This window comes from Ambystoma mexicanum, chromosome 5p (assembly GCF_040938575.1).
Source record: "Ambystoma mexicanum isolate Mex_15411 chromosome 5p, UKY_AmexF1_1, whole genome shotgun sequence".
NCBI lineage: Eukaryota > Metazoa > Chordata > Amphibia > Caudata > Ambystomatidae > Ambystoma > Ambystoma mexicanum.
The window spans coordinates 524,395,454-524,423,098 of NC_090930.1; the positions used below are offsets into that span (position 1 = coordinate 524,395,454).

The 27,645-nt window shown below is 45.0% G+C and overlaps 1 protein-coding gene across 1 annotated transcript in view; it reads left to right on the forward strand.

The window, feature by feature from the left end:
• LOC138481058 (connector enhancer of kinase suppressor of ras 2-like) overlaps positions 1 to 27,645 on the forward strand; it is a 2,957,912-nt gene that overhangs the window by 2,592,051 nt on the left and 338,216 nt on the right. Inside the window, exon 15 of the mRNA XM_069612924.1 lies at positions 20,155 to 20,203. Coding sequence (XP_069469025.1) covers positions 20,155 to 20,203 — 49 coding nt within the window. The remainder of the gene's footprint in view (positions 1 to 20,154; positions 20,204 to 27,645) is intronic.

The window sequence follows — 27,645 nt, forward strand, 5'->3', positions numbered from 1 at the left end:
TGTAGCCGGGTTACCAACTGAAGCACAAGCACTCTGAAAGCCAATTGGTCATACTAGTTTTAGGTCAATGTTCTGTGTTAGTATAGGTAGCTACAAAAGTGGAAAGGATATTGCCTCATGTGCCAGATATTGAGATAGTATGCCCATGCCTTTGTGCCGTAATGCACCTTGATAGTTCCACTCATTTTGCAGTATTGTCATTTGGCCATGTACTCAGAGCATATGGCAGGTATTGCCATCATACTGTGTATACTGTGTATTCTGTTCCATGCACCTCATTAACATGCACTGCCATGAAAGACTCAGTAGTCTTATTGAGAATGGACAAAGCAAGATACCATGTAGTAACAGTTTGCAAACCGCATAAAAGAGAGAGCACCCCATTAGCCGACCGCCCAAACTAAAACAACGCGCCTCCAATTCTCCTTCCCCTTATATCTCTGGCAGTCTGGCAGTCTGGCCCCTCAGAATATACATCATTTCCGTTTGACTTCTCCCATCCCACGAGACAAAACAATTACCCTTCTGGTATATTTCCATAGTATGTTTCCATCACATCTCTCATCATCATGTGATCCTCTGCTTCCGGGTGGGTTGCTCTGGTCTGACGATATCTGATGTCCACCTCCTCAGGTGAGGGGCATTGGACCGCCACCCCTGATGAGCTTCTGGCCAGTATAAGGTTACACTGTTCTAACTGGTATACACCAGCAGGATCAGAAAATGGCGACCATGTGCCCTTCACCCAGTCACTGCGAGGGCTTCTGAAAGCTCTGTCTCAGCAGTCTGACTGCGCATGTCCCTTTAGAGAGCCCTTGAGGGAAGTATTGCCTAAAGCCAAAAGATGGGGATTGCCCTACACATTGGCCGCTAGAATAAAAAGAAAAATAACACTCGGCTACATGTATGAAGAGAGTGACACTTTAGGTATTCCAACAAATTCCCAAACTCCTCCCATATCATTGTTTACCTTCATTTATAATCACTCATCACACACAGCATGCCTTTATGGCGCGATCATAACACAAGGATTGCCCCTCCCTTCCCTGGGGATTTTCAATGTTCACAGACCCCCTTTTGCATTTACTGCTCAACTAATCTAACTGAACTTCTAATACCCATGAAATATTTACTATCTACCACTACAACATTATTCTTTACAGTAGTGATGCAATCAACATTGTGGTTTTGCAATAATTTCCTCAATTCCGTCTGCAACATCACAGTTTCCTGCTGTGTTTCGAGCAGGGCAAAGAAGAGGCTGAACGAAGAGAAGACAAGCTGTCTGTTTTAAATTACCACAGCTCCTGATTGGTGACACTGACAGCACCTCGTACCACATAAAATTGCTCCTGCCAATATAAGAGAAAATGCTATGAGACATACTGTGGTGGTAATATAAGGCTGTACAGTCACTTCCTGATTTACTGCACACAAAACATATCCTGCTACACATATCGTGGCTTTGAGATGGGCCACTTCAAATGCCTGTTTCGCTTTATTGAATACTATCTACAACACCTACAAACTCTTTGTCACATCTAACAAATGCCTCACTGCTTAAACCTCCTCCAAATTCGGAAATCTATGTGGCATTCCCTTTGGCCACCCCTTCAAAAATGCAACATCCTCCTCTCTGTAGCTGTACAGAAGACAGTAAATTGCTTTGTAGATGTATGGATAGTACAATGCACATCAGACTCTGCCAGAGCTACTAATTCTACGCAAGAATCCTTTCCTCGAAACAACCTTATCCCTACCAAACTACATACACTTACCTTACCAGCACACACTGTTTCCATCCAACGCTCTCTGTCCCTTACCTAACTTACTCAGACATTGCAACGGGCGGACTGTAAAGGCCAGGACTCCCAATTCAAAAATAGACTAAACCTCAAATGAGGGGTTAGTCCCGGGGCAGGGATCAGGTATGGGGAAGCTCTCTTAAGTGTTTTGATTTCCCACACTTTGTGATGTGTCACCCACTCCCAGTTGCATCCTGCCCACGATCCAGGCAGTATTCTGCTGGCCAGAGCCCACGGTCCTTTGATTGGCCCATGCGCTGTAAACGAACATACTTACTCTACACAGTACCAGCCACTGTACATCCGGAAATCCCACCATTGCAATAGACGTTCAGGTAACCCAGAGTCATTCTTCAACAATCTTGGCCAACTGTTGTGTCAAGCAGATTCTCTGATCTATATCAATTGGGTATGCAGATAATCTTGCACCTCTTCACACGCCATATCCCACTCCAGGTTCCTCACTGCTTCCAGCACACCATCTGCCAGTCTTTGAAGGGCACCTTTAGTAAGCTGACTGAGGGTGCCTATCACATGGAGCTCACCAATATGTGCTTCACTGCCTGTACGTTTTGTCCCAGATCCTCTAAATGTGTACCTTTATATATACCCCAGGTTACAAGTGCAGTATTAGCCCAACTTTACATCTTGTCCAATATCTCCTTTTTCTGTTGACCTTCAGTCAACTCTTCCCGCTCTTTTGCCAACTGAATTCCTGCCCCCTTGGTACAATTATGGTAATGTGTAGTCTCCTGAAAAGAAGACAAAGAAATAGTAAACAAAACCATGGCTACAGTTACATTTAATACCATATATATTGTAGAGGAGGAGCCAAATGCCTCTACCAGAAGTCCTGCCCCTATTTTGCCTATGTATTGGAAGTTTTGAAATTGCGACATGCACAACGCCAATAATGGTACCTATCTCACGAAAGATTCTCGAAAGAAGGTATCCATTGGGAAATCCCTATATGATATATCCGCAGAGAAAGGACAGTCTCTTAAAGGAGGTCGCTGAAGAAGTGTGAAAGGATGAAGGCAAGAGACATGTGACATCACATGAAGCAGAGATGACGCACCAAGAAGAGATGCCAAGGAAGAAGGTGAATAGACGTTATATAATCTGATGGCGAAGTAAAGAATTGAGTGACATTTCATGTGCGGAATGAAGGGTGCATGTGAGAAGAAGCACTGAAGAATATGCAAGCCGTTTTATAATTGTACAGATGCTGAAACGCAAGTAGACTAAGTAATCATGAAGGCTGGCTATGTGTAGTGAATAACTGCATTAACTATAATATTAACATTAACATACATTAACATTAACAGACCGCTGGGCCACCACCCGGCAGGCTCACGTAAGGGCCACTAACTCTTGCCACCTTTGTCTCGGGAGGATAGCTCAGTGGCAACGTGCTTGTCTTGGAAGCAAGACGACACAGAGCAGCACGTGCTCGATCCCCGGGTCCGCGCTTAGAAACCTCTGGGTATTAAGGACGTTATAAATAACCTATCATATCATATCACCTGGTCTGACGTCACTTGGGGCAGTTTGCCACTATCCGCTACCTCCCCAAGGGCACATACTGCGGAACCCACAACCACCTGCCTGTTCTGCTTTATCCACTCAGGCAATATTATGGCATCTGAAATAGCTAATACGTACTGGCTGTTTTTTATGGGAGTACCGGCTGATGTCATGAAGTGCCTCTGCTTCACAAGTGAGAACTGCGTGGTGTCCCTTATTTGTTGGAAGGGCACTACATACCTTACTGGTGAAAAGGGCACCACATCCCAAAGAGTTTGAAGGGCATAACATACCTTACTAGAGGGAGAGGCTTTATCCCTTACGAGTGAAAAAGGACATAGTCAACAGCATCACTCCTATGTTAAGGGAAGCATTGCAGAAGGTGTTAAGACATGCGGCCTGAGTTACAATGTTGGCATTTAAGAGACTCTCTGGTTCTGGATGGATTCAGGAGACATTAAGACCTTTCACCATCTTTCTTGGAGAGTGATGCCAATTATATGTTGGTAAGTGCTCAGGAGATGGCATTGGTTGGTGGGCCTTAGAGACTAGGGAAATCCCAAGCTCACTGTAGATTTAGTGTTCATTTGTTGACACTGATTTTGTCCTGTGGAAAATGCTGCCATGTCATATGCCAGTTTGGGCTCGGAACGGCTATATTCATTAAATGCAATCACTTTGAGAGTTTGTTGTAAATCTTGATCACTTCAGAGGTTTCAATAGTTGTCAATAGTTGTCTTTATGATGTGGTTCAGGGAGTGTCTTTTCTTCTTTGCTGGATTGCTTTTTTATAGCACCTCACATGGATTTGGCCTGTCAGTTTATCTTTTTCTGAGTTGGTTTGATGCCCGGGCTGCTCGAATTTACTCCCTACCCCCTTGATGTTTGCTGAGGTTTTGTTAATCCATTTGTGATTTGAATTCCTTACAATCTTTGCACTTGTATTTACTGCCGAGGCAAGAATTCCAAGGTTCCTTTCTATTTCATGGTTGATGTCAAGTAGCCGTGAGTGAAGGTCCATGTGCTTGTCCCGCCAGTTTTTTTTACTTTGTCTGTTAGAGAACACTGCAAGGTTGTGTTGATACTTGAACAGTCGAAAGTGACTCCTAGATATTTGAAGTTGTCGACTTTTTCTAGTGCAGTCCCCTCCAAGTACCAGGACAGTTTTTCTTTTGGGCGTTTGACTTTTTCCAGGACCAATATCTTCGTCTTGGATGCGTTTATGGTGAGATCGTTTGCTCGAGTATAAGCAGCCAAGTTGTTTAGCTGGCGCTGAAGGCCTATGGGGGTCAAATCCATCAGGATCAAGTCATCTGCGTAAAGTAGCCTTGTTGTTTTTTGCTCACCCATAGACGGGGGAAAAGAGCGGATATCTTGTTCTTTAAAGTTGCCGAGGTAAGCAATGAAGAGGGCCAGAGCTAATGGACAGCCCTGCTTACTCCTCTTCCCACTGGAACTTCGGCCGATAGTAGGCCAGCTTGGTTCAGCCTCACTCGGAGCTTGGTGTTTTGATGCAGGGCTCGGATGGGTTGGGTGATTTCTGTGGGACAGTTCCAGTGTCTCAGTTTGTCCCACAGAGTTGTTCTGTTTACCTGATCAAAGGCCTGGGCCAGGTCGATAAACGCCAAGAAGACACGAGGGCCTCCTCCAAGGACTTTGCTCTTCAGTGCGCTCAAGTACAAGATGTTTGTCACCGTACCGTTATTTTTTGTAAACCCAGTTTGAAACGGGTCCGCGCATGGAGCCCGAAGGGCCCATCTCTGAAAATGTTGTAGTAGTAGTGCTCCAAAGACTTTACCGATGGTGTCCAGTAATGCTATCGGGCGGTAGTTCTTTGGATCTTCTTTACGCCCCTTTTTGAATATAGGCACCACAGTTGAGGTAGTCCATGAGGAGGGAATTTGTCTTGATTTTTTGCAGCGTTTGAAAATTGCGCTTATCATTATGGACCATTCCTTTGGGTTTTGTTTAAGGTCAAAGTTTGTGATTCCGTCCGGGCCCAGCGCTCTCGATGGTTTAAGCTTATGAAGAACTTTGATTATCTCCTCTTCGTCGGTTAGATCGACCCAGGGATCCAATTGAGTGCTGGGCTCCGAAGAGGTTTCCACCGACGGTGGCAGGAAGAGGGTTTTATAAAAGTTCGTCCAGCCTTTCTCACTGATTGGGTTTGTTTGTGAATCCTCAATAGGGGCGGATGTTGATCTTAAAAGAGACCAGAATTCTTGCGGATGGTGGCAAGAGATCAGCTTCAGAATGGCTTCTGCGTCCTGTTGGTATAAGTGTAATCGATGTTGTCTTATCCAGGATTTATAGGTTCGCCGAGCCTTGTTGAAACATGCTTGATTTTCTGGCTTAAGATGTTCACGCAATTGTCTTTTCATTTTCCTCACTAAACACCTTTTCTCCAACAGTTCTTTGCTGTACTCGTGAGTGAAAGGTTTGTTGGGGCGTCTAGACTTGTTACTTACGGATATGTATGGTACCAGGAGGGGCTGGTAATCTGGTAATAATTGCTTGTGCTTTGAACAGTGCTCGGTTTCTTCTTTTAGATAGTAGTTCGTGATCTTCATGAGGGAGGTTACCGATAGTTTGAGACGTTTTTTTTGATTATTGGTCTCCACTTGTGCACGCATGTGAAGTTTGTTGGTTGAGCGGGTCTTCCACTTCAGGACCAGCAAGTTGTAATCGCTGGCCGTAGATTTTAGTACATCGAATGAGTTTGTTAAAGCTGCCAGATGTCTGCTTATAAAAATATGGTCGATGTCCGCGTGTGAGTTTCCTCTCTCCCAAGTTGGTGGTCGATTTACTCTTGAGAACAGGTCACCAGCGCATAACAAATCTCTAGAGGACATCAAAGACAGCCACTTAGATCCCCGGCTATTTCTCGGGGATACAGGAGAACTGTAGGCGCAACTTGCGTCATGCGGGGGCCAGGTGGCATTCAGGTCGCCGCAGAGTATCAAGAGAGCCTCAGGAGAATTTACACGAGCTTCATCGATGGACTGCCCAATCAAGGCTATGAAAGAGGTATCGCTTGTAGCTACAGGGTTCCAGTAGACGTTGATGATAATTAAGAGCAGCTGCGTAAACAAGCCCTTTTCTTCTGAGGGCAGATCCCAGCTTATCTCTGTAACAAGCAGATGTGTGGAGGATTTCAATGTTTTCTGTAGGTGTAAGCCGCAGCCGCAACGGATTGCTGTTATCAGGCCGGAGGAAGGACGACCAAAGACCCCCTTTGCAGCTGGAGCACACGCTATGTCATATCCGTCCATTGTGGGGCATTCTGTCATCCAGGACTCTTGAAGGCAAATGATGTCGAAACATGCAAGGTTCAGATCGCCTTTGTTTGTCAGATGAAGGAAACCCCGAGTGTTCCACGACCCCAGCGTCATCTCTTCTTTCCCAATGATTGTCTTTGTGGAGAGCAGGGCGGAGGGGCACTTGGCGCATTGCTATTTGTTCTTTTTAAGCGAAAGGGCCTTCGGTATCCAGCCCCATAGTTGCATAAGTGGGGTTTGTTTAGTAGTTTGGAGGAGTTCGGGGTCCTCCGGTTTGAGGCGTTGGGTGACGGTGCGTTGGATCTTGACCGTTGGGCCGACCGGGAATCTTCCTATTCCCAGGGGGTCTTTATACGCGCTTTCTGGTCTCTGGTCTGAATAAGGTCTCGTAGTTGCATCCCGTGTGGGGCCACCTGAAGTATTTGAGTCGTTGTTATGAACTTGCTGATCATGATTTGTCGAGTCAGCGGTCCTCCGGAACACTTTAGACTTGCTGCTTGAGCTCGTGAGATTGCAGGTTTTTTGGGGCCTAGCTAACTCGGAAGTTGGTCGTGATGAAGTAGAAGGGCCCCTCTCATCTAGTTTGAGCAGGTCAAACCCCAGCTTCAGCAGATTTTCGGCCTCCTCGGAAATCCTAGTTTTTGCCCAGTTGGAGGGCACATGTAAGTATGCGCTGGCAGTTTTTCCCTCATGGAAGGGTTCGACCAACACAATGTCATTGGTTTCCACTCGTTTGAGCAACGGCACACATTTAAAGAGTTGGAGCACAAAGCCGTGGTTAAGAACCACGTATTTTTTGTTGTCCAGTAGCTGTTCAATCTTAAAAGTGCGCTCTGATTTAATGCGAGGGGCCGTTTTCCCCGGGACACGCTTTGGGCTAGAGTTAAGGCCGTGTTTAGTCTTGTTTTCTGGGATGGAGTTTTCGGCGTATTCTAGTGTGCCAGATTGCCGCTTGACTCGGGTGGTGTGCACCCATCTCTGCGTTTGCACGTGGGCTGGTGTAAGGGGGAGGGCGGCTTTCTCCACCCTCCGTCTAGGAGGAGAGTGAGCACGATTTTTGTGACCTTCTTCTCCCTTTTTGAGAGTGCGTTTTGAAAGTTCCAGAGTGGGGGACCTGATGGGCGCCGGTCCCCAGGTAGGCTTTTTGATGAGCATCTTGCAGCGGTTTTCCAGGGTCTGAAAGAGTGAGGTCTCCTCTCCCTTGTACGGAGACTGGCCGCTGACCTCATGGTTATCAGAAAGCGAGTAGACACTAAGGTTGAGTAGGTCCTCCTCTGCCTCGGGTTCTCCCACCTTGGGCACGGGGGCAGTGTCCGGGAAGGGTTTCTCTGCCTCCCTTTTTGAGTTTTCCTGACGGACTATGGTTGCCGGTGGTTCTTTGTGGACAGGATTCTCCGTCCAGATGCGGGGTCTGCCTTCCTTTGTAACAAAAAATTCTCTGGGCTGGCTCAGCTGTGATGGGGCTGGGTTTACGGTTGTTTTCTGATTATCAAAGATAGCGAATTCTTTATTTGCATGTGCTATTTAATTTTCGTTTGGATCTTTGGTCAGGTCACAAACTGGTAAGATTAGGATCACTTCATTGTTGATGGCGCCGTTTTTGGTTGTGGCCACTCACTTGGGTTTGCTCCCGGCGGTCCCCCGACCTGCAGTCTCTGGATCTGGTGTTTCAGTTTGCCTTTTTGGAACAGAGGTCGACCAGGCGGGAGGGGTCTGGGAGCTAAAGTCGCTGACAGGAGCTCGTGGGAGTACCTGAGAGGGCGCATTTCTGTCTTTTGGTGCCCGGGCCTGGGCTTGCGCGTTCTCTTCTTCTGCCTGGCGTTTCTCCATTCTGCTATTTAACGCATTTATGTAGCCTTCCAGAAAGATTAAGCGACTGTTCATCATTGCTGTAATCGAGGTGTGGTCTTTCAAGGAGTCATTTATAGACTCATACAATTTACAGAATGGTGTGAGAGCCAGTGTTACTGTGGACATAATCAATCTTAGATCTGTCTTCTTTGCCGGGGAATCTTTAGGAAGATTTCCTGATTGCTCGCTTGAGCGTCGAGATCTTGTTGGACTTGATGGGGTGTGTGGGCCCAGGCTCTTGTCTCGCACAGGGGCCCCGCGGGATGCTGAGTTTTCAGGAGGCGGTGCGATATGACCCCTGGTCTCTAAGGATATGGCAGCCTGGGGTTGGGGTGGGGCCTCGTTTCCTCCCTGGAGAGCCCCCGCAGTCGCTCCCGGGGAGGAGGGGACCTGGATGGTATCGAGGGGGCCGAATTCTTTCGTATAGGGCCCCAGCGCTGACGGAAGCGGATTAGGGGGATGTCGCTCCTGAGCATTTGGTGTGTCTGGTGCGGCCTCCGTAGCTCGGCCGGGTGCCGGATGGCTTGGTACTGAGTCGGGGGTAGGCGACACAGCCGCAAAGAGGGGGGAGGGGATCGAAGGCCTCCCCGTTTGTGATCCGTGTTTTAGAGAGGCCTTCCTGTGTGTTACCAGGCATCTCGGGGGCTGTGATGTACAGTCCTCCTCCACATCCTGGATGAGGGGAGCGTGCTGTTTTGATAAGGGCGAGACACCAGGAAGCAGGGAGCCAAAGTGCCATCTGACTCTTGCTTTCGGCACGGTGCCGGTGAAAAGGTCTCGTACAAAATCGGTCGAGGAGGCTAGACCCGCCGCTGGTGTCCCCCCAGAGTTCTTTGTAAGAGATGTTTGGTCCAGAACTGCTTTCAGAATCTCGGCATCTGAAAGTTCTTCGCTGACAGTTGGTTTCTTTTTTAAGAAATTTGCGAAAAACTTATTGCTGGCAGCTGATAATGACACATCCCCCATTGGGGGCAAGTTATGGGGCTTTGGAGATGGGTTTAGCAGTCTGATGCGCGAGGTCGACTGCGCTTTGAGGCCAGATTTATGTCGCAGATGGGCACATCGTTTCCTTCTTGCCGGTGCCCCCTTTTTATTTTGCTGAATGGAATTAGCAGAGACATGTAGGAGTTTGGCATTACTGCCTTGCAGCTGATCACTCGGGCTGACAGCGGGCGTGTCCGACTCCATTTGTGCCCTTTCATCAGGTGTGTCCTGCCGCTCCTCAGCCTCCGTCATTCCGGACGGGAAGGACCCCACCCCAGCCAGCCCCTCCAACGGCTGGGAGCGGGGGTGGTGTAGGATGGGCACCACTGTCAGATTTGTCGGACATGGGCCGATGTTTCCTGGACTTATCAGGGCTGGAAAACCCCCCTCCCCGCTCTGGTCTTGCAGCCCCTCTCTTGTCGGCAGAGGGGTGGTGAACGGGAAGAGGGGTGAAGGCGGATTCCGCGATGCCTCGCCGACAACTGACACAAGATGGAATGCTGCGGGCAAAGCACAGACCCCTTTACTCCCTAATCCTCCCGCCAGAACCTCCTTACCTTGAGCGGACAGCGTTTCCTCTCCTCCGAGGGGCGACACTGAACCCGCCTCATACGGCGCGGGGCTGGGGGCGGGAGGGTGGAGCTGTGCCGGGTCCATCGCCGTGAGAGCTGGTTCAAGTTCGATTGTTGCGCGGGGCACCTGCCTCACCACGGGTGGCTCCCCCTCCCGACTCGGGGGAGAGGAGTGCAGCACTAGGGGGGAAAGGGGGGCCATGCCTTTTGTGGAGCTCCATAGGCAGTGGCCCTTCCACCCCGGCTGTGTTACGTCGGATTGCAGAAGCGGTCTGGTGGTGGTGGGAAGCGCGGCAGTTTTACTGCCTTTTCCTTTTGCCGCCCTTGCTGCCATAGACTGCAGAGACTGCTACTCTGCAGCTACTCCGCGCATGGGAAATGAAACAGAACATCTTCAGTGGTTGCAGTTTCTATGTTGCACTTACTTCCTCATACGTTCGCAAACCTCAGTCCATGCTTAAATTCAGGATACTTCTGAAGACCTGCTCAATTTCCCTGCGCTGGCTTCCACTAGTCGCTTCAATATGTCTCTCACCGCTCTCTCTTTGCCCCTTTTTTGCCCACTCTTGCTCAGCCCCGTGATACAATTTATTATGTGGTGTGTGCTACACAGTATAAGCCCTCTGATTAATTAAAACATAGGGACATGCATTATTGCCACACACACTCGCACACATCCACAAACACTCACACATAGACACCCCATCACATGCTAATTGAAATACACACACAGACACACAGACACACACACACAGACACACACAGACACACGTGCGTTGAGCCACATACACAAAACTATAACAAATATGATTCAAAGATCTTTTAAGGGTCCGAAAGATGACACCCATTGCATATTTCTATTCAGAGCCATTAACTACAAAAACTAGAGAGAAACTAAAAAAATGTCAAATTCAGAAAGACGAGAAAAAAAGGTTTAAATTCAATCACATCCTAAGTCCTTCGTTATGGTCTGGGCATTGACCCATGAAATCCACCCGAGTGTGGGAATACAGCCATTACTGTAGTAATAGATGCAGATTTTCTGAAATAGTGCATGCAGCCTTTCAGAAAATCTGAAAGGAATGTGTACATCCATTTCTAACCTTGATTTGAGGATGGAAATATATGCTTACAGTAGCGGAAAACAAGCCTCTCATGAATAGGAAAATGCATATGAAAACAGTGACGAGCAGTGCCTACAATCGATGTCAATGCTATGTTGCTGTCTGTTGCACCTGTTTTAAATACAAGTGCCTGCGCTACATAAATGGAGCCTATGGCCAACCACGCCAGCAGTTGCTTTTTAGAACACAACATTCTCTGAGTCAAAAGCCATAGAATGTGCTGTTATTTGCTTCCTTGTTTTTAAACAATTACAAACATTGAGGGCCTGATTTACAGAAGTGTTTTATAATGGCACAACCCCATAGGAAAACGCTCTGTGAATCAGGCCCTCAGTATTTATTCATATTTTAAGTTCAGTTTAAGTTCACATTAAAATGTGAAAACTTATATATGTCATGCTGAGACCTGCTGTTAAATGTGACTTTATTTATACTCAGAAATGCTAAATTCATAACAAATGTCCAGCAGCTTTCGAATGACTGAAAATTTTAATTGAACAGATAAAGCATTTATTTAAATTGTGAATGCTTAATGTTGTGATTCTTACGTTTTCACCATTGCACTGTAATAGCAGCTAATCAAATGTGTATACTTGCAAAAGTGCAGGCTTGCCAAAAATGTAAACAATGAGCACAATTTTGTGTTTACTCTATATGTTAACATTGAGCCCTTACAAAGCATCATTTTGCTCTGTAGATAACTACAATGTCAATGTTTACTTAGGTTGTTTACATAAGAACCTAACAGGCTCATTCGAAGGCATAGGCAGTACACAATGGTGCCTAATGGTTCAAGACACTATTCGAGGCTGTGACGCTCAAATGGATAATGGCTGGACTCCCTGCGAGAAGTCATGTGATTAAGATGCGGCTTGATTGAACCCTGTGTAAAACACTCTGAAATGGGTGTGGTTAAACTGAAGATAATGAACTCCTGGCGAGCAGTCCCAGGGCAAATTAGGGTGAAGCCGAAAAGGAAATAGATGGAACCAGCAGCTTTCTAGATAAATTAGCCAGGGCAATGTAAAGATGCAAACTGGTCTAAGCTATTGGGATATTTGTAATTTCTATTTTTTCCTATATTTTATGCGCTTGCAATAGCATACTTGCCAACCCTACAGATTTAGGCAGTAAGCTACTTCAGTGACAGATCCTACTGCTTTTTATAGTGGCAAGTAATTTATATTACTATAAGGCAAGCTCCAGGACAAAGCATGCAATACATTAATTAGTCTGTCTGTACAGTGGACTGGTAGGTGATTACTTTGATTGGGCTCAGACCAATCCACTGACCTGACAGCTACGTGACTGTCCTGCACTCTGGCCAGGACAACCGTTTGGTGAACCACCAGCGAAGGCAAGTGGCAGAGTGTAACACCTTCACACAACATCTGCCTATCAGACTAAGGGGGGTATCAGTCACCATGTCATTCAGTGTTCAACTTGCAATACATATGTACTGCCTGGGCTGCTGCTACAGAGCAGAGGCAAACGTTGCCCACCAGCTCTGTGTAATTACCTTCTGTGAAGTTAGGTAATTGAATTTGGTGTTAAGTTACCATTCAGAATTATACATTTTCAAAATTTGAACATCTTTCCATATTTTGCTGTTTGATGGGTTGTGTATTTTAGAATACATTTGTAAGAGGATTCAATTCAACACTACAGCTAAGTCAACGCCTAGTCTATAATACTGAATGAAAACCCTTATTGATATATCTTTATGTCCAGTTCATGCGTTCTGGATGACTACCCCTATATAACACCCCTCTCTTGGAATCCCCCTGACCCCACTGAGCCAAGAAGTAGTTCTGTTTTGCAAGTTTAAAAGGTTTATTTGATAATTTAAAATATATATATCACACTTTATAATAAATTAATAATTGAATAGCACACTTAATCTGATATGATAAAGATCAACAACGGAGAATCTGGCACTAGCACACTTCTTATAATCACTAATGAGTTGACATGAAATGGATAAGGTAGCACACTGGTAAATAGGAACAAAAGTATAATGTGGTAGAGGATGCTTTATGTAAGCTCAGGTGGATGCAATATTCAATGAATGCAGTACAGAAAATACTCAATATGATTTCAACCAAACAATGTAATCACTTTTCTCTGGCAATCCCCTCCCCCCCTTGATGCAAGGCAAGGAAATGGAAGGAAAACACACAGTTCTCAGAAATGCAATCAATGTAAATCAGTTCACCCCAGCAAGCTTACACTACAGAAAACAGATAGGAGTTTTGAAACACAGGCAAAATGCTTTGATATGTGCTAGCAATGGATGAGAAATATGCTGGAAATGCTTTTAATTCCCTTTCAGAGGTTCAGGGTGAGCTCAGCTCACACTAGCAATGATGCAGGGATAGTTAGCAGGTTAAACGAATTTCTGGCAAATGGAAGGCAAGCAGCAGCAGTTTTTACATGTGAAGAAATTTGCAAATCGCGGTAAAATTCGCGAATGCGTGTTCCGCGATTGCGGTACAACTATAGGGGGTAGGAATGCGGTTCTAGGTTCGTAGGAAAGCCACGATTCTAAGCTTTCTAAGGAAAGTTACTGCAAGTCTCTAACCCAAACGGTTACAGAGTTATGACCGATTTAATAGAGGTCGTTTTGGTTTTGCAAATTTTAAAAGCTCAAAATGACAAGTGACAAATTTTGCAACTAGAATGACAGGTGACAGCTAGGAGGCAGTTCTACTGAGGTTAAATAGATTGAATTATATGATTTTAACTAAGAGAGGTGTTCTGAGTTTTGCTGAGTACTCACAAGAGATTTTGAACCGGAAAGCGACTTGGTCACGGACTTCAGTCTGGTCAGGTCTTCCCGGGTTCTGCTCACAGCGCCTGGCCTCTGGAACTGCTCACAGCATCGGGGTCAGCACTCTGGATACAATGGCCTGGTCTCTGCTAGGCACCGGTTCTCTGGGTCGGGTCCTGCCTTCTCTTTGGATATTTCTGTCACCGGGTTCTTGCAAAAGTTCTTGGCAAAATTCAGACGGCTCGCCCGGCTGTCTGAAGAGTTCAGTTGCAAAAATATTTTGAGGCCTGCTGACAAATATTCTTGCTGGCAGTGGCCTTTTTGGTTAAGGTTCTGAAGTCTCTGTTTATCTTGGAGTCTAAGTGTTGGCTCTTTGAAGATTGATGGAGGTAAGTATGGATTTTTCCGGCAGAGCGTCCCGCTGCAGATGGAATTGTAGGTCCCTATCTGTCCTGTCTGTCTGCTTTTATGTGTTTAGAATGTGGGTGTGTTCTAGCATCACTGACCCTACCTCTCTCTCAGCTTCTAATTGGTCAAACTTCCATTTATCATTTGATTGGGGGAGCTAGGTTGGGTCAGAGTGATGTCATTTTACAGCCTGCAGAAAGTCCACTCCTCCTGTCAACTTACACACAAATCTAGATTTGAAACAAATACATATTTGCAGAGGTACATATTGTTTTAAAATCATATGCACCCATCATGCATTACAGGAGGTATCCCCTGTTCAAACTCTGCTCTTCCTGGGAGCTTGCATTCAGAAATGGCACATATTTCACTTTTTAATTGATTTTTCAATTTCTGACATTGACCCAACTTTACATACATGTGCGCAGGGAGTATGGACATTAACTGATGAAGTTTCAGATTTTTAACATGCATACATTTAGAGTTATATCCACATTTCCGCTGACACCCCCCTGAACATACCACCGGTTCTAAAAACCTCTTAAACTGTGGGCAGAAAAATCACAAGAATTATGGTATCATTTATAAAATTTTCATATGTCCGCTCTATGAATGATCCATCTTTTTAAAGTTATGTTCTGGCTCCAAAGGGGTGTGGTTTCCTCTCAGCACAAGGTAGAAATACTGGTTTATCCAGTTCTGCCAAGCCAGCTTGCTCTCACAGGCAGTGCTCCTCCCCTTTCCTCAGGAGGAAGCCACTTTTTACGACCATTTACGACTCCTGCCAATAAAACCTTTGCCTGAGCCAGGACAGGGCTTTGTTCACTTTCCTGCAGAGCACAGGTAATTCAATTATCAGATAGATGGCATATCCTTAGTGTGAGCAGCAAAAGGGCAGCTAGGCCTGGGAACACAGCTGTGACTCAAGTTTCACTCCTGATGGGGGTAGTTGCCAGGCAGAATTCAGTTCCTTAAGCCAGACTTTCAGCTAACTGTCATTTTTTTTTGTTGCTTTTTAAATTAACTTGCAATTTTACACATGCAGCTAGAATGCTGATTCTAAGTTTAAACTATAACATTTAAACAATTGCAAAGGCATGTGACACCAAACATAGGTCACTCATTTAATCTAAACATTTTCGATTTTAGTATCTTTAAATCCAGTGCAACTTAAACTGCTGACTCCATAGCAGTTTTGTTATAAGCATTGTTTTGGGCTCTTCATTTCCCAGATTTTGTAAGCACACAAAACCTCATTCTGCCAAATGTCTGCTGGTGTTCAGTGAATATTTTGCACATGTTGCAATGTTTAAAATAGACACTTTGGCTTGCCTTCAGAGGAACACAGGGTGGTTTTAAAACGCCGGCTTTTGGATAGTGGTGAGTACTGGTACTGCACCCATTTTTGGGATTTAAGAATGAATTCCCCACAATTCTAGGTTGCATTTGGCAATCAGCATTGCCATTCCCAATGGTTTCAGACTACTGTGCGGGTAGTCCAATGGTGGTTTTAGGCAGTGTCCTTCTGTGCCCATAACATCGGCAAAAATGGGTGGCAGCCTATTCTTTCTGCATTTCCCTGTGCATTTTCTGGGAAGCTCTGGCCATCATGATGTTTTCATGTCAGTACTGCACAGTTTTGAGGTAGGGCTCGGATGCATGGGTAAATACATCCCACACTTCAATGGCGCCAACAATGTATGTTATGTATTTTCCCGCGATGTCATTGTTATGGGAATTATTAATTTTTGAAACATCAAAAATCCTACATCTTTTTGGTCACAGAATGTTGGCAAGTATGCAATAGGCATTTAACATCGTGTTTCATATATTTATATTCCCTATGGTCTTGAACTGAAAAGAAAAGTAGCCCTGTTTTGGTTAGGCTAGATTTTTAACTGTTAGCTGTTATTTGGATCTCGCTGAATTCCGTTGTGGTCCAAGTGTGGGCACAGTGCACTTCACGATATTTACCTCCCCTTGTACTTTTTCTGGCACTGGTCAGGATAAGGCACCCCCTATACATGTGTTGCATGGGAGAGAAGAAACCAGGAGGTGGATTGAAATGTGTTTTTACCTGTATTTGTTGGCATGGTTTTAACTTGTTCTTCTTAGAATGTTGCATTTTTAGTAGACAATAGGTTTTTGATAGAGGTTGGCATATACTTTTTGATAGAATTTTCAGTGGCTGAGGTAACATCACATGACTGTTGGCTAGACGTTCCTGACAGCAATTCAGATGGCTATGCACATTAATGATTGCCCTGACCTCCCTTACCCAGTCGGTCCAGCTCCTGTCTGTCGGCAGTTACACTTACATCCTCCGGCTCCGCCCTGGTGGCTCGCAGTTACACCCTGTGTGGCTCAAGGCCGTGTAGCTGTCAACATTCCTAGCACTTCATCTGTGGCTCACCCATGAGCTCAGACCCCACAGCAGTGACCCCCTGCGTTCTTCCTTGCTGCACTTGCACATTCTGAATACTCACAAGGCTTAGTAGGTTTGTCATTTTCTCCTCTTTCCCTCTCTGCTCTTATTTGATTGTGTTTTAATGTATTCATATATTTCCCTGCCCTGCTCCCTCCCATGCCCTGTGGGCACTTTGAAACAGTATTTTCGTATTGTATAAACACCTGAAAAATAAACAATAAATAAATAAATAAATTGCTTGTAGGGTTTAGATTTCTAGAAGTAAATTGGGGAAGATTAGGATGCTACTGTTATATTCAGGCACACTATTGATTATGCTGGGAATTGTTTATTGTCTGATTACAGTAATTTGTAGGTTCATAAATTATCTGTACAAGAGAATAAATATGCATAAATGCTAAATAAAAGGGTGACAGCATTCCCTGTATGTTTATGTTTATGAGTATAAGAGCCACTATATTGCAAATAAAAATACTTTGTGTTGAGTGATAAACCTGTCTAATGGCATTTGATGTCATGTATTGTTGCTCATGTGCACAACAGTGATAAGATGTATTTCATGGGAGTTGTGATGGTAGGTGCACGACAATATTCCTAAATAATAGTACACCTGTCAGCTGTATGTAGGGCAGAGGCTTCACTTGCCATAAAGTGCAGAGATCCAACTGTCTCTGAAGCCCTGTATCGGGTATCGCACTGTTCTCTGCCGCAAGACCTGCCACGGTACCAGAAAGGCACAGTCACGCCCTCTGGAGGGGAGGTTTGGATCTGTCAAGCAGGGTATGATGAAAACCAGATCAACGTTTCCATAAGAATGGAGCCCCTTCTTTACATCACTTTGTGAAACAGGTGAGTTGCATGAGAGATGCGCAATCTTTCTTCCACATTGGGGGTCCCCATGCACTATTCTTTTTCTCGAAATAAAGGGGTGATCTTGACCTGATGATTACACCATCTCTTATAATTTTGTGGGAAGTAAAAACAGGCAGCATTTGAAAATACTGCTTGATTTTACCATTACCATCAACCTGATCATAAGGACATGAGAAGCGAGCATGCAAACTACATCAACACAGATTTGAATTACTCATGCGAATATATTATTTAAAATAGATTCCTTTCAAGTATTTCCTCTACTTAGGGGGCAGCAAGAAATGTACACATTTTAAAAAGCCATTGATCTCTTCCTTTTATTCAAAATGGCAGGACATGCTCGCGCAGCTCTTCCTTGACCTGGTGTACCTTTGTTTGCTGGAGTCAATGCTGTATTGTGGGAGGGCTCTCCGTGAAGGGGCGGCCCTCGAGCACACTCAGCCAATAGGACGTAGAAGGGAGGGCACTAGAACAGAGATATAAAGAGTTATAGATATAATAGGGCACCGATTACCTCACAGCGCTGGAAAGGCCACACACCACCCTTCAGAATAGTCCTGACACCACAGTTGCTGTGTTACAAAGACTCCGCTCGGCCTCCATGTCTTATTTCCGTGCAGCCATATACATTGTTTATTTCAGTGTGTGAATGGGTTCAGGATGTTTGAGGGCAGATGCCCATCCAGTGATGCCAGTCATGGTAGGTGTGGTAAAAGGATACATGGTGCTCCCTCAGAGGAGGCCTAATTGATCATGCTGCACCAGTGCACGGGCAACACAGGGCCTGATGTGGAAGGAGTGTGAGCGGTTGAATGGCATCGTGTATGCAAGCACTAGAGGAAATAGGTCAATTGTAAAGGTTTTAGAGAGCATGAGCGATGCCTTCCTGCATCTGCTATCTCCTAAACGGTGCCGCTGCACTGCTTCAAATCCAGTTGCAGGGTACGACTGTCCAAGCACAACTGTGGCATGAATGGAATCAAAATCTAGCACAGCCTACCAGGGGAGTTGCTAGGTCTGGAAAAGACCCGGGGCTAAGCTGATGTCGGAACTGTTGGGACTGGAGCTAGCTAGTCTTTTGGCTGTAGCTCCTGAGATTCTATCAGGGGCTACAACCAAAAGATCAGGGGCTATAGCCCCCTTAGCCCCCCGTAGCAACGCCCCTGCAGCCTACCCAGTCTAGCACACAATCTCTCACAGACACACCCAAAGTCCTCCCCACCACAACATACATTCAAAATCAGACATCCTCTTCGTTCCAAGAAGTTGTACAGACATGCACTCTTGCCCCCGTGGGTGCACTCACTGTACAAAGCCCAGGGTCCAATCAGAAGTAAGATAGCAATGAACCCATCAGACGCATGTTGCACTACGCACATCTGTTAATCGGTAACAGGTTCCCGGAGACATGTGTATGCATTAGATCAGCAATAGAGGGGAAGTTCTTAATGTTGTACTAGACTCAGTTTGTTATGAATATGGACCTCTATGGGGCGTGGGAGCGGGGGGGCACAGAGGGGGTTATTAGGGGAAGGGGCTATTTCTTGAATGTATCTGCAGTTAATGTACATAGTTCTGATAGACTAATTAGTTCCACTGTACTGATGCTCTATGTTGATTGATGTGTTTAAGAATTATCTTGTAAATATCTTACTATTTGTTTTAAATTCTGTATATTTGAAAATAAATAATAAAAAATAAAAAAAGATCAGCTATAGAGGAATCTCTCTCTCAAGGTGGAGCGAAAAAGTCATATTTTAGGAAAATTAAAAGCATGTAAGGGTGAATAAGAGCAATGGCAGGATCTCTATTTATGTGGCCCAGGTCTCCTCCCCGCCAGTTGCACACCTGCACTGCCCCCCTGCCAACCCTTGCACGCAGGGGCTGTTTCTGTATCCCTACAGCCCCCTACCAGCACTCGACACCTGATGTCTGCACTTATCTTGCACCTGTCCCCAGCTGGCTGCACTTATTATTATTCTTATTTATCATTTTTATTTATTTACTGTTATCCTATGTACTGCACTTACCCCTTGCACTTTTCCCCTTCCCGACCTCCCCTGCACTTGCGCGATCTCAATGTCACTTGGCTTAGTAAGATCGTTGTCTCTGTCTTCCCTCTGTTGCCCTCCCTTGCCTCGTCGCACCTTGAAACACTTGTGTATAGGTGCGTTATAAATGCTATATCATATCATCATATCCCAGTGACATCGTAGAGAACTCGCGGTCTTGCCTTAATGTCTCTAGTGGGATTCAGAATCCCTCGGTGGAAGTCACTTGCCATCTTGATCCTCTACAATGGCATAAATAAATGTATATTAGTGCAGTGATATGTCAATCACACATTTTAATTATCCATTTCTAATTTATTAATCATGTATTTGATGTTTATGTGCAATCAAGTTAACCGAAGACTGCAGAAATCTTGATTGTGTCTCCAAAGAAAGTCACATATTGACATTGCATCCTTAAAAGCATGTGTGTGCGCTTGATTGGTTACTCCTAGACTAACACTATGCACATGTGTCCCCTAGGTATGCCAGTTCTGCTGTTGATCGTCAAGGAAGCTCATCCATGAGGAAGGTATGATTTTTCTAATGTTTCTCTCAACTGTTTTGAGAATATCCTCACTTTCAGCGATCTGCAGTACACCTGAGTATCAGCTTCGTTTGGGTGATAATTGTATGCAAATACGTTCTATGTACAGTGCTTTCGCGTTAGCGCTATATAAATAGCAAATCATTATCAAATCATTATCATCTCATTATCATCTCATTTCACGATTAAAAGACTTAGGGCCTGATTCACAGAACGTTTTGTAGATGTGGGGACTTACAAAAAGATTGGGTTAGGTCACCCACAAACTACGAACATCACTGTATGGTATAATTGACTGTACAGAAAGAAAATAATGGATGGGCCCTCTGTACATTATGATTACACATGAGATATTTGTTTGATTTGATTATTCTTTATTGATTTCTCCAAGACCACATTCTGAGGTCTTTTTTAATTTTTATTTGCTTCTTGAATAAATTGTATTTTTCTATATTTCCTGGTTCTCTGTGCCACCTTTTAATATATGTTTAGAAAGATGTTTTTTTTCACATTACTTGTTTGACCTAACAATTATAACACCAAAGGGTGTCCAGCTGGGCTTTTTTGTTCTACAGCCTCATCTAGATAAAGCTATTTGTACTCCAAAAAAGGGGAGAAAGGACTGTCTTTCTAGAATAAGGTGTTGTCCTGACTGTAATGTGTACCCAAATAATTCACCTTTTATACATGTTGGCATGATTTGTAGCAGCAGAGTGAGATGTTTTCACATGGTTTTAAACCCTGTTACAAAAGCTACAAAATGGCATATGTTTTGGCCATGTGGGCTCATGTGATTGCCTGGTACTTTTCAAAGAATCTAAACATGTCTTCAATCGTTATTAGTTTTAGGAAGAGCATAGAAGCTTTAACCCTATCTCAATGAGCTTGGCTTGGATTGAAGCATGCAAACATGGGTCAGACGGTGAGATTTGGGCCCTCAATGGGCATCTTGGACACCCCCAGGTCCAACGAGCGACATCTGTGCAATTTACCACTGCCCCAGACATGTGAGGTGGATGTGATTTGCGTTTCTGGACTCAGCATCAACTTCCCTATGAAATATATTTTATCTCACTGGTTAGGAGGAAGTTCATATTTATAACTCTTCCTCCTAAGCAAATATGCAGACTTTTCACTTCCATGAATTACAGAATGACATCGTTACGACCTCATTCTCTTCAGTATACTACTCTGACTCTGAATTATTCGTCCTCTAAAATGTCATTTTAAGGGCAATACAACCTGACCCATGATCTACCGCTCCGGCAAATGCCACAGGGATTTCAACGCTGCAAAGTTCTTATGATGCATGATTGCAAATAAACATAAACAACTCGACAGGCCTACCATGAAATGTTCTGACTATTGCATCACACACTCAATATGCAGAAGGATTCCATTCACCAAAGCTCCAAGGGCGATTAAGGGAGATTAAACCAAACTAAAAGCCAAAATGGTGGCAAGCCTTAAATACCTCCCGACCTGGCCCCTGCAGCCCGCCTGTACTGCCCAATCCCAAACCAGCCTAACCCACACAACACAGGTTCAGACCATGACCCCAAGTCCCACCTCAGGGAAGGGGAACAGACTATAAAGGGCACTTTGGTCAGTCTAGTGGAGTTGTGATTTTAGGAAAGAAGCTGGAGGAAAGAGTTTGGAGCAGGTTAGAAGCTAGAAGTGTTTGGAGTTGAGAGGAGGTGGAAGGACATTTTTGAAGGATGAAGAGAAGAAGAGTTACTGGAGGATACAGATGAGATTTATTATGTGGAAGAGAATTTGTAGTTGGGAAGAGCTACCATCCGGAAGAGTAATCGGAGAAGGGATATGGAAGAGTTATTGGAGTTGGGAGAGGTGAGTGACCATCTGAAAATTTGTTGATGAATGGAGAGGGTTAGACAGACCCTGATGGAGGAGAGATGGGAATTAGACAAGCTGACTAGAGGGGAAGATATCATCTCCCAGCCTGAGAAGGGAGGAGAAGGACACGCAGCTCATGTGATGCAGACACTTTAAACCCCACAGAGGTCTAGTCACTTTCATTTGGCTGCCAGGAGGCAAAGCTCCAGGGTGCAAAGGGGCAGACTGACAGACAATGGTCCTTCAGCAAGCTGGCATTGATACTCTTTGGTTTCTTTGATTGTCCCTCATTCTCACAGAGAGTCCACCCTTCAACTATGGCTTGTTTCTTTGTAAAGTAAATCATTTGAATCGCAGTATCAGCGTCTCAAGTTGTCTGTTGATCTCCGGCTATTGTAGTACATGCAGAGTGTGTTTGTCCTTGTCCCCCACAGAGACCATGGGCCTCATTATGATCCGGCTGGTGCAGAAACAAGGGTGCCGGTAAGTTTACCGGCACTGTTGTTGCCAGTACGGCATATTACAGGTCTGCCTGCCGGAGCCGCAATCCCCAACAGGTCTGACCCTGCCGGGCACAGCGGCCACAGTAGGCAGACCAATCACAGAAGCACCGGCACTGCTAGCAACTGTGCCGGTGCTACCGTGTCCCCACTCCATTGGACTCTATGGGAATGGGGACTTACATTTTAACGGTGCCTCACTTTCTGGGCCGCTGGTGTTGTAATCTCCTGGAGGCCTCAGAAGGTCAGGCACCGGTAAATATTTACAGGTCTGGCGGCAACCTGCCAGTAGCACCAGCAGGGTTACTGCTGAACCCTGAGGAGGGACACAAAGCTTGTAGGTGTTGTTTGGTTATTTGCCCACCCATTGACTTCTCATGGCCATGCTAATCTCTATGGCTATTCTCACCCAGTTCCTGCCCCCTTACCCAAAACAGTGTTTTTCCCATGCCTGCACAAAAGCCCATACTGATTGCATTGCTAATGCTTGCTTTGCTCTACCCTTGATGGACAGGACCATGATTCAAGCGTAAAGCAAATATACTACTTGGCTAAACTGGACCACATTGAATTTAGGCCAGTCTAGCCAGTAATAACACTCATGGTGCACAGTAAGCCGGACATTCTTTCTGTGGCATGGTATTTATATTGGCTGCGAGTCTGTATATGGTAATAATGGCATATATCGGTGCAACCTGCATGCACATACATGGGAACAACCAGCATGAATGTATTTTTATACTAGCATATGTTGTGTGAAAGGCAGTGTCATGATGCCTACCCCCGGGGACCCAGACCAAGTCCAGCAACCCCAGAAGCAGGCATCAAGCTATCCCAAGCAAGCCCAACAACCTCTGCTAGGGGCTATTTGGGTGCAGTCCTGGCGTCTATGGCACCAGGCTCATATGGAGAGTCAGCCCTGGCGCCATAGGTGCCAGGCTCATAGATTAAAACTTACCTGATGCAGACCATGCTGCAAACCTACCTGATGCAGACCATGCTGCAAGAGCTCCAAGCCAAAAGAGGCTTGGAAGGGACTACTTTACCTAGGGACTATTTTTTATTCGGGTGGGGCTGGGGAGGAATACTCACCTGGGACTACTTTGGAGGCTATTTAAACCACGCCCGAAGAGCGGCACACGCTTCGCGTTATTCTGCATCCAGCAGCGTAACGCTCACCATGCCTGCAATGCTGCATCCAGTCTTCTGCCATGCCCGCCTCAAGTCGGGAGCGCCTAGAAAAAAGCGAGAAAGAAGGACAAAAGGTTAGAACAAGAGCAATACCTTTGATCCTTACCTGAATTCCCGATCCATCGCGCCTTCGAGCTGGAAGAAAGAAGTTATTTTATGCGCGTCGCCTCGCCTGATGCAGTGCCGCGCTGAACTCACCGGCCTTCGCAGCATCTTCACATTCCACTGCATCCTCCTGCATGTTCCTGCCGCACTCCGGCACCTAAGGGGAAGACAAGAACAGCAAGGTGAGCCAAGGAAATACACAGAGGCAATATTAGTTACCCCCCATAGACTTACCTGATTTTACCACCAGGGGTACTAATCCTCTTCACGGGTCGGCGCAGTTTCCACTGCATCTTTGCCGAACCCCGGCCCCTAAGGGGAAACAAAACGACAGCAAGGTGAAACAAAGGGACAAACAAGGGGAAACCTCCTCACCACAATAGACTTACCTGATTTTACTGCCGGAGGTATTATTCCCCGAGACTTCATACTTTCTCTCAGCGCCTGAATAAGGGAGAAAGCAACAGGTTACATATTGACATTATTTTATCGAACTGTGTTGGATAATACAAATCCTTACCTGAACATTACCGGTTGCCACGAGGAACTCATTGCTAGGGTCAAGCTGCAACCTGCAAGGAATCGGACAAGAGTGAAAGTCAGACATTTGAACTCTTACGAACTGCATACGGCGTCTTGACGGGAATCTCAGAGTCGATATTGTTCTGGAACTCACCAATTCCTTCGAGCCAGTGAAGCAACTGGTTATCTAAGCGCCCCTGCGCTCAATGCAGGATGGAGAGCTCATCTTTCCAAACCATCAGGTGAGAATATAAGAGGGGACATCAAAGGTGATCAGTGGGGAGAACAGCAGGAGTGGGGGGGTAACGCTCAACTCCACGGGTGGTTAATTCCCTTTCTCCATTTGCAGAAAAATATTCCTACGGGCCAAGCAAACGAAGCTAGGTGGGCCAGTCCAGTCCGTCATCTCAGCACTTCTCGTCACATTGGTGGAGACCGCAGATGTCCAGTTCAGATCGACGCCCCTGTGGGAGCCAGGTGAGCGTAACAGGCAGCTTGAAATGTATTGGAAAATGTTTGTGTGCCCGGTTGATGACTTGCAACTATTAGGTTTTTTCATGTGCTTCCATACAAAACCTATTGCAAACTGTTTGGATCTTTACCCAATTTTGTAAAATGCATCATTTTAACCCAATGTTTCAAACATTTTCTTGGGAATGAGAAAGCCCCTCAGGCACCCCTTGTTTGGTTTGGGCTCCCTCACTGTGCTCTGTCGACCCTGCATAATTGGCACAAACATTTAAACCTCTTCAGTTCAGAAATTCACCAGACTGTACATCATCTATACATATATATATCACTGTGTATGATGTGTGTGCCATGAACTGAGGCCAAATCCTAAGGAAATTGCCTTAGCAACATACAACAAGGTTAATGTGTACATATGTAACACCTTTTAATTTGTAAAATGTTCTCAATCAGTGAACAAAATCACATGGTCTAGGTATGTCGGTGAACAAAAAGAAGTGGCCCAGATATATGATATCATCAGGGATGTCATCTTTTTAGTCCTGGGTGTTAGTCTTAGCAGTGTACGGAGGTTGCATGAGTTATGGTTGCTTAGCGTAACATAACTGATGAATTTCATGGGGTTTTTGGTTTTACTTGTAACCATATGTACATTGTATTGAACAATGTTTTTTCAGTGAATTTCATGGGTTTTACCAGTGCACGCTAATTTCCTATAACTTACTAATATCTTACTTACCCCAATATAGCAAAATGTTTGTCCAATTTACAAAGTTTCACCTTCAAACTCTGCCATTCCCCACTGTCTAGCATCATTTTAAACCCTTCTATACACTTTTTGCAACTTTTTCCACTGTTTTTGTGTTCAGCGACACCACGAACATCTAACAGCATCGCGGACTATCTGGACAGTGTCATGGGACCACGTGCTCGCGCGCAGCATGATGAATTGTACGTGAACGTGTCCTCACTTCGCGAAAGGGTCCGTGATTCGCGAACAGTTTGAAACTGCACTTTTCAGCTCATCTAGGAACTTTGAAGCTCAAAATTGCCCATTGTGCAGTTCCTACACCTATTCTTACTCATTATGCATTAACAATCTAGCACACAGCACGTACTTGAAAGAATATTAGCTAAACTGCTATTTATCATAAAAATAGCATCAGCTATTGCCATCCCTCCTCCCCAAGAGCCACCACTACCACCATCTGGAGGACCTACACAACAAAAAAAGTGCAGTACTTCAAATGACAATGAAGAGAACCAAGAAGATGAGATAGAGGAAGTGCCTACCTCTACCACCCAGAGAGAATCATGGGTGTGGCAGTTCTTTAACACTGTTGGGAATGTACCAAAGGCTAAAGCTAGCTAAGTAAAATGCACTGATTGCAACATTGTACTCAGTCGCGGACTACCTGGACAGTACCACCACACCAAATCCAACCACTGCAATGCTCTCAGAAAGGTTGTTCCTTTCTTAGCAAGTAGTTAGGCTTTCTTCCTCCACCTTATCTTCCTCAACACGGGAGGATAGCTCAGGGGCAACGTGCTTGCCTTCGAAGCAATACGACACGGAGCACCACATGTTCGATCCCTGGGTTGGCGCTTAGAAACCTCTGGGTATTAAGCGCGTTAGAAATAACCTATCATAACCAATACTGTAACCACACTGCCTACTTCTGTGGGACACAAAACTCGACCAGCTGCCTTGCAAGCGATAAAAGAGGCTGTTGATCCATATCTTTCAAATACAACCGTACTCTGTATATACTGTAATACACCACTATGCAGAGTGGTGCAATATCGAAGTGCTATTGAAGCTGTAATCAATGAGCATGAGAAACACTAACCCCTACCTTTGATGTAGCACATGCGCAACACCCTGTCCACCTACCCCTCCATATTTGTGGTTGGTGCCTCTTCCCTCATTTCCTTCCCCACCTTACTTTCTGACCTCTCCTGCAAAAAAAATAATATCAAAACACACCAAAAAAGGGTTCCTTTAGGAACCACCTTTCACATTTAAAATATACAACTAAACTCCATCTACTTTACATCTTTCAGTAAAGTAGTCAGACTCAATAAGATTCTCCAACATTTCCATCAGCATTTTGTTTTATGCTGATGGGAATAATGGACAATTGTATACTAGAGAAAAATATTAAAGGACAGAAACAATTTTCCACCACAAATACTTTTCTCTAGCATACAATAAGGACCATAATCGATGGACCTTTATAACTATCTGCAGTCTCCACAGTGCCCTTTCCAGGCCATTGATTGTTAAAAGACCCGGATGGCACATGCACACCATCACACAGAGCAGCCCTGCTACCCTTTTTAATTTTATATTAGTAACACTCCCTCAATGCCTGCTTTCAAACAGTCACACACCCATCCACCTATCACTTCCAAAAACTGTACATATAACCCTAACATCATATTGAGCTTCTACACACCAACTGCCACTTAACAATTTTCTGCAAATCTTTTGCATCTGCATTTCCATTATTTATACAAAAAAATTGTACACAGTGTTCCTAAAAATACACATATGCATTTTGCAGAGAGAGAAGTGCATAAATAGAGGGGGCAGTACAGATGGGCAAGTGCTCAAGAAAACCCAGGAGGGAAATTCAAAGGGATGCCAAGGTGGGACGCCACTGGCTAACTACTGGAGCAGAGAAGTCCCAAGTGTGGGATGCATCTTAACCGTAACATCCCTTTAACAATGTTTTTTTTCTGTCAGTTTAATAGGTTTTTATAAGTGAAAATGTTTCATGG